The following is a 19,593-nucleotide window of genomic DNA, read 5'->3' as shown; positions in this document are numbered from 1 at the left end:
ATGCTTGGAGACGTGTTAAGCAGCCTTCCGTGATGGGTGTACTTGTGATGAAGGCATTTCCTAAATCTGCTATTAGGTTCAAGCACTGGCTTAACTCTTGCTCGAGGTGTAGTATGGAATCGTTTTGCACTAGGCGTTAAGAGAGAAGAAAAAAAATGCTAAAGACCCACACCATGTTGTTACCTCATTGGTAACCCTGGGATGTAACTGAGTAGACCCCCTTCCTGTCGCTTGTTCAATCTTTCATTTATTGAGAGCACCTCAACCTTGTGGACAAGACTCTCTACTTCTGTGATGTTCTACTCTATCTAGGCTAACCAGGAAAGCATGCGTGAGGTCCGGGAAGTTGGCACCAAATTATAGTAGAACGCACAAGTGTCTCTTACTTGTGAGGCTTTTGGTTCGAGGTTACAAGCCACCTCAAGGATCCTATTGATCCTCACTGCCAGAGCTTTACTGTTAGCCAAAAATCAAAATGCAATTTCTCAAGACTAGCACATAATGGAGTACGTAGCAATGCCAGATAGTACACTTTCAATATTACAGGTTTAGATCCAACTGCTTGCTACTTCACTACAATGCTCTACACCAACCACCAACTACGTTCTTAGTTATGGCCAGGCTTGTATTTAGTCGCAGGAAAATTTACAAACAAGTCTGAGGTACAATTTAACATAACTCGTTTTATTTAACGTACTTCTTGCAACAAGGTTAATGAATGCACTGTTATAATTTAAGAATTTCAGTAGCGACAATTCATTTATAACAAATAACAACGTCTGCACGCCTTTGGCATTTCTTACGTGATCCAGCACCAAGATAAAACATTAACAAATCACTAATCAAATTAATGTAACCCATCTCACGAAAAAACAGATGCTCCTTATAACTTATAATTCAATTATTTCTTCACCATAATATAATCTTTAAATTATGAAGTGGTATAAGGACAAAACTCGAGGGCGACTATTAGTACAAGGGTTTTCTTTCACACCTTATTAAACATTTACATTCACAATTTTAGCATGTTTAACCCGTGTCGTCATTTGTCATGGAATGCCACAACTTATTTATCGAATCAAAGGGTTTCTTGCAAAATCAAGTGATTTATAAGAAGGTTCATTGCGTAATAATACTACAAATCTGTGTTCTTTACATGTACTTATCTCCCACTAGATACACCACTGCCAGCAGGAATGGAAGAAACAATAGAAGATGGACTCACCATATTTACTAGAGAATTCAAATTCCATGAAATGAGAAGCTGGCAAGAAAACTTTAGAGAGAAGGTGAAACTGAAGATGAAGAGGAAAGGAGAAGAGTGGTGATAATCAGAGACGTTCAAATATCGGAAGAGGAGGAAGCTTTTTTTAAATTAGGCCGAGGTTTCAAAGTGATGGAGAGAAATGTGGTCTATGAAGAGATTGTATATGACATTGAGGAAGCGGTGTTACAGATTGAAGAAGAGGCAGAAAGGGATAAGATTAGAAGAAGAACAGCAGCCATCTTGAAGAAAGAAATGGATAAACATAGAAGATTAGATAATTTGAGCCAGAAGTAAAGGGAGGGTATGAAAAGAATCAAGACAAGGTAGGATGTGGTGGTGGAACAGGCAGATAAGGGAGGGGCCACAGTCGTGATGGAAAAAGAATGTTACGAGAAGAAGTATGAAGACCTAAAAGGAGACACGTATGAAGAGATTTGTGGAATGGAAGAGGAACACAATATTAGAGAAAAGATCATAAAAGATTGTGGGAGGAGGTGGTTTAAAAAGTTCACGAAGGAGGCAGGAAGACTACCCAGTTTAAAATACATAAAGAAGAGATAAAGTTGAGACCAGTGATGGATTGCAGGAAAAATATTTTGGAACCATTGGAGAAGAAGTTGGAAAAGGTCATTGAAGTGTTAGTGAGAGAACAAGAAAGCAGAACCATGAAAAACAGTGAGCAGGTGGTGGACCTTATAAAAGGCCTGAAGGAGTGTGGGTATAAAACAGCAATGTTTAGCCTAGACGTGAGAAGCATGTTCCAGAGCATCAAAAGGGGCACATGTAGTGGGTACGATAGTGAGAAAGAAAATGGGAAGAAACATTATAGGGGAATGGGATAGTGAGAGAGTGGTGCAAGCACTGGAAACCATTTGGGACAATGGCTACAGCAGAGTGGGGAGTAAATCATCAAGATTAGTGAAGGTCTGAATATAGGCTCTTGCTTGAGCCCTGTGCTAGCGGAATTAGTTATGAATGAATGGGAGAAGGAAGTGATAGTGAAAGGAGGAGATAAGTTAATTCTGTTTTGTAGATATGTGGATGATTGTTTTGGGATGTGGAAGGGATCGAAGAGGCAGCTGAGTAAGCTTGTTAAAGATATAGAAGATGAGAGAGAGCAGGGATATTCCTTGAGCTCATAACGGAACAGGAAGGGTCATTAAATTTCTTGGATATTATGATGAAAAAGAAGAGAGGAATGGGGATTATGGCTACGTGGTATCAAAAGAAGTGTTCGGCAGGAGTGTTCTGCCACAAAAGAAGTGATGTGGGTGATGCAACTAAATGTAATTTTATAAGGAACATGGAAGACTGAATAAAGAAGATATGCACAGAGAAAGGGGAAGAAGAAATTAAGATTAATAGCCTGTTGGAACAACTGGAAGAGAATGGCTATGAAAAGAAAGACAGACACAACATCAACAGAAGAAGGAAAGAAATAAAAGAGAGAGGACTGGAAGAGAAGGAAGAAAAAGTAAAAGAGAGATGGTTTGGAATAAGAAGTATGGGAGATGTCACAGAGAAGATATGCAAAGTGCTGAGGAAAGTGGGTGCTGAGGAAAGTGGGTATTAGAACTTACAGGAAGGGAGGATGCACTGTTTTAAGTACAGCCAGCAAGAAGAAGGAAGAAAAGAGAGAGGAAGAAGAGGAAGGGGTTATCTACGAGGTGAAGTGCAGAGGATGTGAAAGTGTATATATAGGGGAAACGAAGAAGAGACTGAAAGACAGGTTAAAGCAACACACGGATGATGTGAGATTGAAGAGAGACAGGAATGCCATATTCAAACACACTAGAGAAATGGGACATGAAGTAGAATGGGATTCGTCTAGGCGAATAGGAAAAGAGAAGAGAAAACTAGTGAGAAAATGGAAGGAGGCCAATGAAATAGAAAAGAAAGGAGAAGACATCATGAATTGGAATTGAGGACTCAAGATAAACAGGGAATGGAAGAGTGTGTTAGAGAAAGTTGTTAGGATGAAGAAAAAAAATGAGGTGAAAAAGGAGAAGAATGAACAAGGAAGAAAGAGAAGAGAAAAGAAGATGACCAGAGGAGGAGGTATTCATCCATATTCAAAGTGGCAGGAGGGTTGGGGGAATGGTAAACAGTTGGTTCCAGACTTGCTAATCTTGACCTGTCAATCACCTTTCACTGTGGTAGACCCATTAGTCAACTGTCAAGAGGTGATATGTTCAATTCCTTTGAAGAAGTCTTCCAAGATAAGGACTGTCAACTTGATTTGTTGTGTGGCTAGTGACCCTGCTTTGTGTATGTAATCTTTCTGTGTGTAGTATATTTCATCATTAGAGACCGGATGTTAGGCAAAATGCCTATTCTTTCCTGTTAGAGATATGATGAAAACGAATGTTGCGAAGGCCAGGGGGGAGGGATTAGCTTCATTTAAAGGCAATTTAATTTTGCCTATTTCATATGATATTTCCTATATTATTTCATAAATGCCAGATATTGCCTATTTTAGGCATTTTCTTTAAAATTGGGACATGACTGAACTCTGTGCATACAATTTCCTGTTCCCAGGATTAGTTTCCGATGCTTCCAAGAAATTTAAAAATAACAGTTAGCGAGTTATTGCAGCTAATAAGAACTTGGACAAATTAAGGGCAATTCAACAAGTTCTGAAAGCTGAAAATATACAAACTGAGTTAGATCCACATGTTCTCGCGTGCTTTAAGTATGTTCCGGTAACATCTGTGGAGGTTGAAAGATCTTTTTCAATTCTAAAAAATGTGTTGTCCGATTGCAGACATAACTTGTCGGTTGATCACCTTAAGAAATACCTTGTACCGCAATTAGTGCTTCTTATTCAGAGACTGCCAAACCGTACAGTACAAACTTGAAATGCATTTAAACAGTTTCTTAGTTCGAACTGCTGTGTGGAATATATAGTGTAAATTTTTTAACTGAAATAACCCTGTGTGCAGTGATAAAGTGTATATTTAAATAATTTGCATACTGGTTGGAAGTAGCCAACAATTTCTTTTGTCAGACTATTGTGTGTAGCCATTATACAATAAAAAAATTTTTACTGACGTGACTCCTGTTTGCAGTGATTTATTAAGTACAATATTGGACTGCTGTCTCTAATTATGAGCTCCTGGTTTATTTTAAGCAATTATAAAGAATGTACAGGTATGTTTATATATTTTTTAAACGCCTATTTCTTTTTGTATGTCTACCTTCATTATTTTGAGTTAAATTTAATTGCCTTTTTTATTGCCTATTTGTATTTTAATGCCTATTTTACTGCCTATTTTGAAAATCATAAGTGCTTATTTGCCTGCCTATTTTATATGTTTTTAGTGCCTAAACATCTGGTCTCTATTCATCATTTTAGTTTAGTTCTTCCTCTGAGGAAGACCCTGAGACAGGGTTGAAACTTTACATGTTAATTGTTTTTAGATCTTAATAAACTGCCTTGGTCAGCAACTTAGTGTTTTTTAATAATTTATGTTTCATGTAAACACTCAAAGAATCATTTCTATCTAAGCTCTGAAAAAGAAGGCAATCATTTAAAAATACCCAAAAATTGTAATTCACAATACCACCAAACTTGACAAATTTTCCTGTAACTGAGAGTTGATACTTCCAAAACTTGATGGTCACGATGAAGTATTTGTTGATTTGCACTAGTTGTTTTATTCCATTTTCGTAGTTATCGCTCCCATTTATTGCAATTTGTAGAGCTGGTCCCATATAATTCCATAGTTCTTTGGTTGAAGATTTGTAGAAACATTTTTCCTCAAAAATACATGAAAATAAATCAAAAGAAGAAAATATAGGAAAGGAGGAGGAAATGATAATGCTTTACTAGTGACATGGGAGGGAAGAGCATCTTTACAATATTGAGTGGGTTTACAAGTTGTTATGGAAAACTTACTTACGCAAATGCCATAATGTGAACTGCTGGAATCACATACATGATAATTTTATAAATGTGCAAGCAAAAATGTAAATAACACTTTCATGAAGTGTGGGTTTTGCATTTGTATCATCTGATGGTAAAAAAAACAATAAATTCGTAAAAAATATATTTTTATTTAACTTTCATATTCTTCTACTTGATAAATGCAAATTAAGTTTATTCGACCATGGGCATATTGTCTAGTGTGTACGAAAGAAAACTAGACATAAGTTTTAACTCTAGGATTCATAGTTTCAGGGATAACAATTTTTGGAATTTTGAATTTTCCATTAAAAAGCATGGCTTTTATATTAGAAAATATTTTTCTATGAAAGTGTAATCAGTAAGTGCACAATTCTTGCTTCGAGAATGAAATACATATTAGGCAATACGCAGGAACTGTTTTGAACCCTCACGTCCTGGCATTGCCTACGTGGGTGCCAGACGAAATTGAAATTTTGTAAAGAAAAAATAAGATTATTGACTCTCGTCGTCTTCTATTTGGTTAGTGCAGATTCGGTCTTTTCCACAATAGGAGTGTAGCAGAGACTATACTGAAAGAAACAAGCTATAATTTGTAACTATGGCATTCGTAGTTACAGATATATAAAGCTTCATTTAAAACCTTGCGTAATTTTAAACTTCACTGAAAATGTGCTGGGCGTTTAAGGGTCTACCCTTACTGTGCACTAGGGCCTTGCAATAAGAAGTTGAAATTTTAACATACATTAGAGGAAGGTCTAGTTATGTAGTGTATGCAACTTGGCTTGGATATCTCTTGTCCCTTTTGTGCTACACCATTTAAAAAATACACAATTTTCCGGTGATTTTTCAATTTCTTGCATATTCAACAACATATAATATGGATTGAGTGATATATATATGGAGACAACATAATGTGTGCATACTGAGCTCACATCAGGGTTACTAGAAAAATTAATGCCACCCTCCTGGTTGGATTACAGTTGTAACAGCAGGCACACAAAATATGCATTTTTTGCCACCTACAGCTTCTTAAGGCATATTTTGGGGTATTTTATTTGCTAACGTAAACAAGTTGAGGGTATTTTGATGCAATACACGTGTTCGTTGGTGAGAAGATTGATTGGTGTGTAAATATCACTAGACTGTGATCAATAGTTCCAAAGTTATTGAGTCATGAAGTTAGCTGTGAGGCTCATTTCTCATATTTGGATCACATTTTCTGTTGCGCACCACCTTCCTCCACAGGCTATAACTCTAGAACTATTTCTCGGAGGAACCTAATATTTGGAATACAAGCCTTCCAGATATGATTTGAACATTCATGCCAAATTTCATCGAAATCAAATAACCATGACCTGTAGGCCCTGATCGATCTGACGTGGAATGACCCACCAATGATTTATGTAATTTTCATCAATAATGTTCCAAGAACAATTTAAACCTTGCGTACATTTATTTTATTTGCAAAAAATAAAGGTTATCAAAGTATTTATGCACAAGAGTTTGTTGTCAATTCCGCATTCAAAGTTTTAGCACTAATTTCTCGGCTTCTGCGTGGTGATGGAAATCCAACGTCGTAGTATTTGGCAACCTCGTGTCAGTCAGAGACGATAAATTGTTGTAGCCTTCTCTTCTTTTTGACGGTCAAAGTCTCGCGCTGCTGGAGCCAAATCAATTTGGACGACGTAGTTCTCTGTATCTTGTATGTCTTGCATTTTGGGTGATGAACAAAAATGTAGTTACCACATCCTCCTCTTTTCTCTTCCTGGCAGTGGAAGCAGTATCAAGTCCAGTCTCGTACCAGCGAGAGACATACCGGCAAACACTCCTAGTCTTTCTACACCACGAGTCGAAGCAAACTGTGAACTGCGTCTGTCTAACTTCCTGTTTTCCACACAATGTGGTGAGGTGGCTGGTGCTGCCACCTAGTGTTGATTGACCCAAGCGTTTCCACAAACAATAGAAAGAGTATGCCGCAACTGGTACAGTGGCGGAAAGGGCTGAATTGTGGCAGTTTACGTGACGCATCAAAATTATGGTGTTGCAGCAAGCAAATCGCCACACTTCTCAAAAGCAACTCCTCCTTGATCAGCCATGACTTCCTTCCGGTCAATGTCTTTAAGTTTTTCATGACTCCCATCAGAAGTTGCACCTGCATTCCTCTTTCAAGATCTCCTTCTCTGTTTACAATATATACAGGGGATGGACAAAAAATATGGAAACACCTGCGAAAAGACTGAATGCTGAAGCTAATATGGTGTAGGACCGCCTTTAGCATCCAAAACGGCCTGCTGTCTCCAAGGAATGGGCAAATACAAGTCCTGGATGGTGGATAAGGGGATTCTGGACCATTCTTCATGCAAAACATATTCCAGTTCTTATTCCTGGTCACAATCCTCCTCAATGTCCATCTGTCTCTGTTACTCAGTGCACATTTTCTTCCACATAGGTGTTTATCTGATGATGTCTTTCCGGATACACTATATGCCATCATGACATACAGTCCCTCTCGATATGCCAAATAACATGGATACTTTGGTCACAGAGGTGCCTGCAAGGTGGGCACCAACAATTTGCGCTCTTTGAAACAATGTCAGCTCAGACATGATTCAGTATCAACTGCACTGCATGCTGTCTAGTGTGCCAATGTCGCACCGCATTCTATTTCAAGAGGAAAAATTGCACCGATTTCACCTGTTCCGATGTGGTGTTTCCATATTTTTGTCCCCTGTATATCTGACCCAGTTGGTCACAGGGTAACTGGACCACCCCATATATATATATATATATATATATATATATATATATATATATATATATATATATATATATATATATATATATATATATATATATATATATATATATATCAGAAGCTAGTATTATCGGAGATTTCATGGCCATCTTAATAAATGCACTGTGTTATGGAGTTACAGATATGGTTAACCATGTTCTGGTGTTATTGGCTTCTGTAGAAAAAGCAATGATTGTTAAGACAAAATTATCATCATTCTACTTTTACAGATTTCTTTAAAAAACTCACTTGCAAATTCTTGAAACCATTTCTTAAATTGGTGTCGCAATGTTTTCCGAATGCACAAGCAGTATTGAATATCATAATAGGAATTACAATGGCCTTTTAAGTAGTCATTTTGGTCTCAGTATCTTGAAAGGCAGAAGAGTTTTTAATGATCTAATATTTTTATGCAAATTAGTAAGACAAGATTGGCCATGTTCTGAGCTGTTAAGAGGAAATAAACTTCCGTGTAATACCTTTTACAGCAAGGAATGGAATACTTTCTACATGCCATTCTCAAGGTTAAATCTACACAAAAACTCTCCAATCGTAAGAATTCAGGAATTGGTTAACACCTAGTATGTGATTAGGACATATTCTTTGTTACATATAATGTTCTTAGGTGCAAAATTCTATAAAACCATTATATATAATTATATTATCTTGGTATATATTATGTTCAACATAAACAGGACTTTGATCCTGTGATGAAGAAATAAATAAATAGATGAAATTCTGCCAGATACTTAATAATGCAATAATTGAAGAAAATACCTACATCACCCTATGCATTAACCTTGGAATTTTCAAAAGATTACCCTGGAAGACTTTGATTTGCACTTGAAAATTATCATGTGACTAAAGTAAAATTTCATCCACAGAATCTCCAGTGTTTCATCTTCATAATGTTACAACACACACATTCTCATGTACCTGTTAAAATGAGTTTTTATAATTTATTTTTCTTTTCCAGACTCCACCTCGTGTTATTTCCTTGGAGGAGCACACCTTTCCATCTGCAGAAGAAGAACCGGTGAATACTGAAGAAGCAGTCATTGTCAAACCTCTCAGCATTCAAATGAATGCAATAGAACCGGACTACAGGGTTGCAGTAAGGTAAAGGACACATGCACAGTATACAGGGTGTTGCTGCACAACACTGACAAAACTTTCCCACTATGTATAGGATGTACCTTTTCCAGAGGCATCTTCTGGGTGCATGCGGCACATGCGTCAATTGTGGGAAAAGAACTATTACTTTCTTTCACTTCAGATCCAAGAAATGTAATATAAGCGTAGTTGAGCACTCTCGTGTAATACTTCTCCTATATGAAGAAATTAGAATGTAGAAATGCTCATTAATGTCGTCGCAGAGCAAGCTGTCGGATGGACCATATCAGCGAAGGAAGATTTTAACATGGGCAAGCGCTGCTCGCGTGCTTCTTCCCCCTCACAATGCGTGAATATCACGTTGACTGCATGCGGTGAGGTAACAGCTACAGAGAAGAGTGTGCTTGTTTTTTCGTTGAACAAAGAGCAGTGGCACGATTGATTTTTCTCCCTGGAGAAATGCAATGCAATGCACATTTAGTTTAAAGTTTGGTTTATTTTTATTTCTGGGCCTCTTTCAAAGTTCCACATGACTAAGTGCAGTATTCTCCCAAAATATTTAAAAAATGACTGAAAATGAAACAGAGGGTGTGATACAGGACCTAATTAAAAAAGCATTCAACTTTTGCTCGTTCTCAGAAAAACAAGAAATAGTTAAAAATGATAGACCTTGCCCTTCTTTAACTGGTCTTTGTAGTAATCATAAGGATAAGAAACAGGAGTATGTAAGACATTTTCGAACTGCGCAATACAAGAAAACTAGCTGGTTAGCAGGTTGTGATGTTAGAGAGAGGTTGTTCTGTTGGGCTTGTCTATTGTTTGGTGTTGATAGAACAAGTGTGTGGATTAAGGATGGATTTAGACATTTAAACGTACTATCGGTTTCTATTTCAAGACATGAAAAATCTCTCTGTCATATTAGAGCAAGTTTAGAGCTTTCGACATTTGGGCGAACAAGAATAGATCTCCAGATAAATCAACAATTGAAAATATCTGTAAAGCTTCATAATGAGGCCGTAACAAAATCATTTTACGAAGATGTTATAAGGAAATTTACCACTGAAAACGGAAGAGCAGAATTTACATTTAAATAATTTAAATTAAGTCTGGTCTATTGTTCCTGAATCTCTGATTGTAATTTAGGCCTCTACTATAATCTTATTTACATAAGCCAAACAAAACTAAATTGTGAATCTCCAATGTAAATATAAACTGTTCATAAATATCAAGTGATTTTATAATTTTATGAAGACTTCCACATCAGACATCAAACGTCGTAAGTTTTAAACTTTTATTATCCATATTTTATTACTTTATACGTTATGCAATATTTAGTAATGTTAATGTGCAAATCGTCCGTCAACTATTGAATACGTATAATGCTATCCCCTATTCCATAATATATATGTTTTAAAAAATTTGTGTACAGCTTACCCTTTATGAAAATCCAGGATACGCCACTGAGTTTTCTCAATGTGTTTCTTGTCGAGGTTTCATTTTGATGGTACAAGCCTCGAAAAGCAGCCTTTTCTTGACCACGACAGCAATCACCATTTTCATTCTGTTTTCCACAATATGATGATTATGAATTGAAATAGAAACAGCAATAAGCAGAAAACAGCTGCTACTTCGCACCAGTGATTTATCAACCTCACCCCCCTCCCCTCTTCTTTAATGCTCCAAAAAAATTTCTGGGAGACCTAATTTATGGGCATTTTGGCTCTAAATGCATCCTTGCACCCCTCCCCCTCATGCCAAATTCTTGATATACACCCATTATCTTGCATTGTGCAGCCAAATTCCACAGTTAACATGAATGACATTTATCTTGAGAAAATATACAGAGAAAAATATATATTTTTTTTATTCCCACCGCCAGCAAAATGAAATTTTGTACAGGTGATATTTCATGTTTCAGGGGTGGAAAATGTGTCAGTAAAATCAGTAAAAGTCTGTTTTTTTTCAGCTTAGTCTGTAATTTGTCAGTATTTAAAAAAAATGGTCAATAAGGTCAGTATTTTTGTGTTTGCATGACTGTAATTTGTTTGAATTGTTTTATGTGCAATCCCAATTAACCTATCTGTGCATAAAGTGGGCTTAAAACACAAAGTCAAAGAGTGCAATTTGTTATTTTGTTACTCCATTATGAGTTCCCAGTGATTTTTTTTTAAAATTCAATTAAAGGCAAGACAGTTTCCCTACTAGTGATGAAAGCATTTCTTGAGTATAAGCTCTGTTCAACACGTGAGTCATTGTTAGTTGAGATACAGCTCCCATGGCAGAATGGGGCACTCCGTAAGATAGGGGAGTCAGCAGGCGATATTTTCATCAGTTTCAGAAGCCTTGAATCTGCAAGATGTCCATGTATCATACTATCCAGCATTTCAGTGACACTGGAACAGTGAATGCCAGGTCCATTCAGGGATGGCCAAGCAAGGACTGTGCATGTGCAGTCAGTGGTGGACCATGAACTGAACATTTCCACAATATCCGTGTGTCAGGTGTTACGAAGTGATCAAGGACCGAAAGCCTACGAACCATGCACAGGCCACTTGCTCACAGCTGAGTTAGATCATTACGAGGGCAATAAAGGCAATGCACCTACAGGAACTTTATTCAGTAAGTGGGACAGAAGAATTCTGTTCACTGATGGAAAAATGTTATAGTTGAGGAGGCTTTCAACTCTCAAAATGTCAGGGTCAATGTCACAAGTTCTTGAGAAGGTAGTGGGAAGGGTGCAGAGGGGCCACCATCCTGCATCAATCATGGTGGGGTGGGGGTGAGTTATAATGGCACCACAGCTCCATTTCTGCAAAAAACATTAGCCTGGGTGTACCTGGAGTCAGCCGTGGACACAATGGTCAAGGATATTAGCATGACTATCTTTCATGCTCAGGAGTGGAGCTTTCAACAGGGTTCTGCACCAGCTCATAAGCCACAAAGGACCCAGCAGTGGCTTGAGACTAATTTGCCCGACTTCACTTTCCCTTCAGATTGGCCATCTTGCAATACAGACCTCAACCCTCTAGATCACAAATTGCGATCTGTGCTTTTCGGACATGGCTTGCAGAAGTGCTCTCTTGTGAAAGCAGTTGCAGAATTTTATCTTCATAAAGTGTGTAATGCAAGTGGCCACAAAGAATTAGGGCATGTGTCCGGACTAAAGGTTTTCATTTTGAACAATGATTAGTGTTTTTTGTACACAATATATCCATGGAACACACAGCCATGGGGTGTTATAGTATATTAAAGCATCTGCTGCTATATCAATCTAAATCTTGTGACAGTATTTATGGTAAGTCTGGGTATATGAGATCAAGGTATAACTTGTTAATCTCACACAGAAGCTCTTACAGATGGCAAGAGCAGCTTATGTTCATTACAATCAACATTGTGATGAACAGTGTTGTGTTGAAAGACAAGGAACAACGGGAGAAAGAAATGAACAAAAGGAAAAAGGCAGAGAAGTTAGAAAGGCTGATGAAGATCGGTGGCAAAAAGAACGGTATACAAGAGAAGGAAGCAAACCTGGAGAAGTCGAGAGGACAAAATGAGAAGAGGATGATTGCTCAAACATGGTAGGAGGAGGGGAGAAAGCAATGAAATAATACAAGTAGAACAAGCAAAGAATGCATGCCAGTGAGGTGCAGAGAACTAGAGAAACTAAAGCATTTAATTATATTTTTTTTTATCAGTATTGAATCATCTTGAATTACCCTTTAATTACAGGGTAATTCAAGATGAATGGTACACAAATAAACCATAACTGTGACTGCTGTAATGAATTTAATTCACAATTATTGATGGAGCATGATAACCTTTCAAGGTTTCATCTGGCAACACTGAAACAAAACAAGCTCGTCATCCAAAATGGTGGCATCAGTGAAAGAAAAGGCTTGTGTGCTAGAATACGCAAAAACTTCATCAGCAACTATTGTTCAGAGACATGTCTGGGCCCAATTTGCCAAAGAAGCACCTCACCGTTACAACATTGCAAGGTGGGTGAAACAGTTCGAGGAAACGTGATGCTTATGCAAGGGAAAAAGCAGCACAGGATGGCCATCAGTCAAGAACGAAGTGGTTGAAAACTCATGTGACTTGCCTACGAAGCCCCACCAAATGAACATATCGTGAGAGCACATTGAATGTCCGTAGAAACGTGTAGTTCGTGTACCAAGTAACTTGATGAGTTGACCTTTCATGTTATATCGATAATTTTGCATTACCCTGTATATGTGTTGGATTTCAATATCTGCTACAGACTATTTTGTAAAGGATTGTTTTATTGCCTTACATAATTTTGCACAATAATAGAAGCATTGTCTCATCATGAATCAAATAATTTGGGGTGGCTGGCTATCAGGATGGTGGAGACCAGAAAATAATGTTAAGAAAATGAAATCCCAGTATTACTTTTAGGATGACAATATATTGATATGGTGTAATTAAATAGGTCGGTATTTGGTCAGTTAAATTGGTAGTTTTGACCATTTGACTAGTTTCCACCACTGATATTTCCATGTTGAAAAATTGAATTGCTTTTTCTGATTAATTTTGAAGGTCCACTCCCTTCATTAATAAAGGTTACAGTATCTGGAATGGAGAAATACCCACCAGCACCACCAGATGGGAAAAATCGGAACTACCACCAACCAGGAACAAACAAAGCAGTGACGCACTATCATGTCCATCCCAGAAGCCATAACCTTTGTTAATAAAGGCAGTAGTCCTTTGAAATGAATCTGAAAAAATCAATTAATTAATGTACACATGAAACATGCTAACGTATCAGCATACCTGTTTATTAAATTCAGTTAGCCACCATCCGTACAGAACTTGTATTTGTGTTTAAGTGTGTTTCTTTCTTAGAGCCTAATAAACACCAATTTAGCAATTATGAGATTAATGTACTTTCACCAAAAGTAATTCTGATATCTAGAAATTCCTCATGTACATTATTCAGTAAATAATTTCTTTAAAGCAATTTAAGTCCTCTTTTTCACCCGATTTAAATCAAAGCACCTTAGTAACTACCCTACATTTTTAATTATCGGAGTTTTCTTTTACTATCCCCTATGGCCCACCTGCATGTAAACAAGTCGAAGTTCATAAAAATGAATTATAAGTTTTAAGACTTTTCAGTTATGCAACATATACATGAAGGGTTTGTAACTTCTGTATCTTATATTTGCAGACCTTCTACACCACCTGCTTTAGAGGGCATGACGCCAGCTGAAGAGACAGCCCATCTCCGTCGCCAAATAGCCAAACTCAACAGGAGAGTTATGGCCATAGAGCTGGATAACCTGCAACGCCAGCAGAGAGAGAAAATGGTCTATGCCATCGGACTTGCCTATTTCTTTTTGAAAGCTCTGATTTGGTTGAATAGATCGTAATGAGCTGCACTTGTATTTAATTAGCATTTCTTCTCTAGATTACTAATTTGCTTACGGGAGACTTGTGTGTGCGTGAATGTTTCTTACGGTGTGATATCGAGGACTGTGCAACCTTCTTGGGTGTTACCTGAACTGGACATTGCCTTTGTACAGTTGGAGACCTGTTTACCTCCATAAAAGACGTAGAAGCCTATTTCAATAACTTGTCACAAATGCCAAAAAGTGAATGAAGGTTGTGATAGCGTACTGCAAGAACGTGGTCTCAGTCTAGAAGTAGCATTGAGATAGATAGATTCTTTGTTGCAAATAAATTGTTTATTACAATTCTTGTACAGAACAATAGAAGCATTGTAATGCCAACCCTATTTTCTCCCTTTTTTTATCCTTGGTCTCAAGAATTGAAAGGGAAGGTTAATAGGAATATATAGAAATGGCACATCTTTAATAATGGTGAAACTCCTATGCATTGACGTTAATAATACAGTAGCATGTTGTTAAGTCAGAGGCTACCTTTTTTTCAAATAATTAAGTTTCCCAGTGTAATACAGTAGTTGATAGATGCTTAAGTATTTCGGTTCATAAATGGAAAGTACAAATTTCAATCTCGTTTTTCATTAACCTTAGAGAGTTACGGAGAGGAGCCTAAAATAATATAATTCTTGCTACTTATTTGATCTATTGTACATATGTCACATATGCTATTAATTAATGCTCTATGTACTCTTGAAATTCGACCCTTTCAACACTTTTCCTCTTGTCGTAATACTTTAAAAAAAAGTTCCACTTCTAAGCAGTAAAATATAAAATTGAATTTGAATAGGTTCAACGTAAATTATCCACTGAACCAAAGTGTGTATATATATGCATATATTTTGTGATACGTATTTTTAATATTTTCAATCTATATCTGACATGCTTCTGCCTTAAGTCAGAGGCTACCTTTTTTTTTCAAATAATTAAGTTCCCCAGTGTAATATAAAAGGATGTCCTGTAAGAATGAATTCTTGATTTATGTTGCCTAATTAAATAATATATTTATTGTCAAATATGCTAAACTATTACTCTGGTAACCAAATAAAAAGTGTAAAAAGGCATTTTATATGTTATTGTAAGGAAGCACTGTTTACACATTCGATCATTTTTAATGCACTGTATGCTGGGTAAATATTTATGAACCTATTTTAGTTTGGAAATGTACTAGCCTTATTACACTTCTTTTCTCTCCATTTTTGGGGTTGTACCGTTGTCTTATATAAAACTATTGAGAATTGAATTATACAAACTTTCCTTTTTATTTTCATTTTTCAAAATTATTTTGTTTTTTTACTTTTCAAGGATGACAAAAATGGATGAATAGAATGGCTGCATTTGACAAACTGAGCCAAGTTATTTCTTTCTGTGAATATCATTCTCAGTACTGGGCAAGCAGATTTTGAGCCTGTGGAAAGAAAGAAATAAAAATAACCTACCCAAGCAAGCCCATTCAATATCTTGGTGGACAGGGATGGTATCAAGAGGAAACATGTATCATCTTGTGTGCAATGTGACCTGTCTCACCTCGGAATATATGTATCATTCCATGTCAATTTCAGCAGGAGTGGATGCTGATAGTCAAAGATTTACAGGGTGGCTACTCACCGGGAATTCCTTAAGTTCCGGGAATTATGCATGAATTTTTACCTCCCGGAATTATGCATGAATTCTACATGAATTTTTCTCCATAGACGTGAAGAATTGCAACTTTCATTGACTAAACCTATTTATAAATGCCCCGAGGCACGTTTTTCACAGTTTAGCTTTTATTTTTATCGTGAAAGGAAAAGAGAGCTGCGTAGAAAATAAAACATAAATCTTCCAATCCATTTACTTTGTTAGTGTCCTTTGCAGAGTAAAGGTTATTGCAAGATAATATATCTTGAAGTTGATTAGGTACATTTTAGTTTGAAATTCTTATACAATTAACAATTTTTGTAGATTACTATATCCCGTAACATTTGTGACTTGTGTTTGTAGATTTATTTTGAGTTTGATTATGTACCTTCGAGATATATTATCTTGCAATAACCTTTACTCTGCAAAGGACACTAAATAAATGTGATTATCAATGTGGATTTAAATGTAACAGATCAACTACAGATCAAATTTTTCACATCAGACAGACACTTGAAAAAAAGTGGGAATATAATCAAAATGTCCATCAGCTATTCATTGATTTCAAAAAAGCATATGATTCGGTCAAAAGAGATAAATTATATAATATATTAGTAGAGTTTGGAATACCTAAGAAGCTTGTTAGTATGATAAAAATATGCACCAGTGAAACAGTAAAATTCGTGTGGGTATTAATGTGTCTGACAAATTTACAATTCATGATGGGTTAAACAAGGAGATGCTTTATCTCCACTGCTCTTTAATTTTGCCTTAGAATATGCTGTTACGAAGGTAACTAAAGAAGGACTAAAATTAAATGGTGTGACTCAGTTGTTAGCATATGCAGATGATGTAGACTTATTAGGGGATGATGTAAATACAATTAAGAATAATGCTAAAATATTTTTCAAAACTGCTAAAGAGATAGGTTTGGAAGTTAACAAAGAGAAAATTAAATATATGCTTACATGCCGAAACCAAGTGTTAGGTAAAAATCAAAATCTAATTATTGATAACAACTCGTTTGAACCAGTTTCCAAATTCAAATACTTAGGAGTAATATTAACAAATGAAAATTATATGAAAGAGGAAATAAAAAGTAGGCTTAATTCAGGAAATGCATGTTACTTCTCTCTTCATAAACTTTTGTCTTCTCGTTTAATATCTAAGACAAAACAGTAATTTTGCCTGTAGCATTATTATATATGGGTGTGAAACTTGGTCCCTTACATTGAAAGAGGAACATAAATTGAGAGTATTTGAAAATAAGATCCTTATGAAAATCTTTGGACCTAAAAGGGATGAGGAGACAGGTGAGTGGAGAAGGTTACATAATTTAGAACTACATAATTTGTATTCATGTCCAGATATTATTAGATTAATTAAATCAAGAAGACTTAGGTGGGCAGGCCATGTGGCACGAATGGGAGAGGATAGAGGAGTTTATAGGATTCTTGTTGGGAAACTTGATGGTAAGAGACCTGTAGGAAGGCCAAGACAAAGATGGAGGGACAACGTTGAGATGGACCTAAAGGAAATCGGTAGGGATGGAAAAGAGTATATAGATCTTGCTCAAGATAGGAACAGATGGAAGACCTGTGTTGCTGCAGCCATGAACCTTCGGGTTTAAGAAGGCTAGAGAGTTAGTTAGTTAGTTTCAATTAAATATTTTAAATACTCTTATATACAGTTTAATTGAATTGAATTAGAAATTTTGGATACATTGAAATCTCACAGATCCTTTATATTGTTAATATATGTGTGTGGGTTTTGGTGGGTGGGTGGTGAGATTCAGTAATATGTAATGTTGAAATAGGGAAAACTTCTGCTTGTACCCTTGAATTTTTTGAAAGTTCACCTTGAAAACCAGGATTTATACTTGAATTTTATCATGGTCCTAAAGTAGCCACCCTGCGTAACGATATTGTCTTTTGGTCAATGTTTTCTACAAGCCTGGGTTCGATTCCCAGTATAGGCCACGCATCCTGAGGAAAAGTATAGTAGTGGGCTAAAGTTTCGAAAGCACGTGGAGGAAAGCCGCATGTAGCAGCAGAGAAGGGGGGAAATCGAGTGGGCAGAGCGAAGCAGTACACACTGCTGTTAAGGCTGGTAACGACAGTCGCTTTCCCCCCTCTATGCAATCCCGTTCCTCCCATGTGTTCATTGATGGTGCCGTCTTGCGACACTACTTGCGCAGGGACTTGTTTTTGTTTGCTTGCTCCAGAGATAACCAGGACAGAGTATAGTTGTTCGGATCCCACTTTAAACTAAAGGTCCAGTTCTGATTAGTTTATTGGTGCATAAAGTGGACTTAAAACAAACTTAATTGATGACATATCAAGGTGCTTTCAACTTTTCTAAGTTCATCTGTACCATTGTTAGAGTGGTTTGACACACTGATGAATACAAAAGACTGTACATTATTAGTTCTCTTCTCATTTGGGCAGCACACAAATGGAAAATCAGGTGAGTCGTTGGCTGCTAGTACAATGTTCTGAAAGCAGTTTATAGCCTGATGTTCTATTGTATGTGGGCATTCCATCACGATTTTCCTCATATTGTACGCTGCTCATAGAGGAAGTAAGTGTTCACTGAAGACCATTGTGTCGCTGACTGGGGGAAGGTAATGTGTTGTATATCTATATACATTGGAATATTACTGTTCATACGAGGTGTATTCGGAAAGTAAGTACCGAAAGGGTGTAAAAAATAAAGTATAATAGTTTCGCATCTTTTTTATTTGCATTGCATTCTACAGACCTTAAACTACTTTTCTACGTAGTTTCCACCATTGTTCAAGCATTTGTCGTAGCGTGGCACTAGTTTTTTGTATCCCATCATCATAGAATGTTCATGCCTGTGACGAAAGCCATTCATGCACTGCTGCTTCGACGTCGTCATCCTCGTTTAAATGCTGACCAGCAAGAAACTTCTTCTTAAGATGAAGAAAGAGATGGTAGTCACTTGGTGCCAACTTAGGGCTGTTGGCAGATGAATAATTGTTCCCAGCCAAATGACGTGATGAAATGTTGAGTTTGTTGGGCCGTATGCGGATGAGCATTGTCGTGAAGCAACAAAATGCCTTCGCTAAGCATTCTGCGTCTATTGTTTTGAATTGCACGACGCAGTCGGATTATTGTGTCACAGCAAAAAAATAAAGCCTTTTCACTTTAAAGTAAAATTATATATTAATTAACCAAAGACAGTTTATTCCTCGTTCAACCATTCATTCTAGCCCCCAATTAAAAGACTAATGATTATGCTACCTTCGCATTATTGCATCTTTCTTGGTGGTCTGTCCTCTAGGCAAGAATTCAACCATTCTTGCATTGAGAAAACAAATCACAAACCTGACTTCACAGTCAGCGGGCCAATTTATTTTCTTGAACATTTCCAACCTTCAGAAAACTACGAAGAAAAAGCATGACCTGCTCCAACGTGTGCCTGGGGCTAACGGATGAATGGC

The 19,593-nt window shown here is 36.8% G+C and overlaps 1 protein-coding gene across 2 annotated transcripts in view; it reads left to right on the top strand.

Annotated features, from left to right (window-relative positions):
* The window catches only part of Tango11 (transport and golgi organization 11), a 42,768-nt gene extending 27,015 nt beyond the window's left edge, over window positions 1-15,753 (top strand). For both annotated transcript variants that reach the window (XM_083129776.1, XM_083129775.1), the window contains exons 5-6: window positions 8,945-9,087; window positions 14,276-15,753. In XM_083129776.1, the coding sequence (XP_082985902.1) occupies window positions 8,945-9,087; window positions 14,276-14,477 (345 nt within the window). In that variant the 3' untranslated portion in view covers window positions 14,478-15,753. The remainder of the gene's footprint in view (window positions 1-8,944; window positions 9,088-14,275) is intronic.
* Window positions 15,754-19,593: the final 3,840 nt, after the last annotated feature.

This window comes from Lepisma saccharinum, chromosome 10, assembly GCF_977018435.1.
Source record: "Lepisma saccharinum chromosome 10, izLepSacc3.1, whole genome shotgun sequence".
Lineage (NCBI taxonomy): Eukaryota > Metazoa > Arthropoda > Insecta > Zygentoma > Lepismatidae > Lepisma > Lepisma saccharinum.
This window is presented reverse-complemented; position numbering and strand designations above follow the sequence as displayed.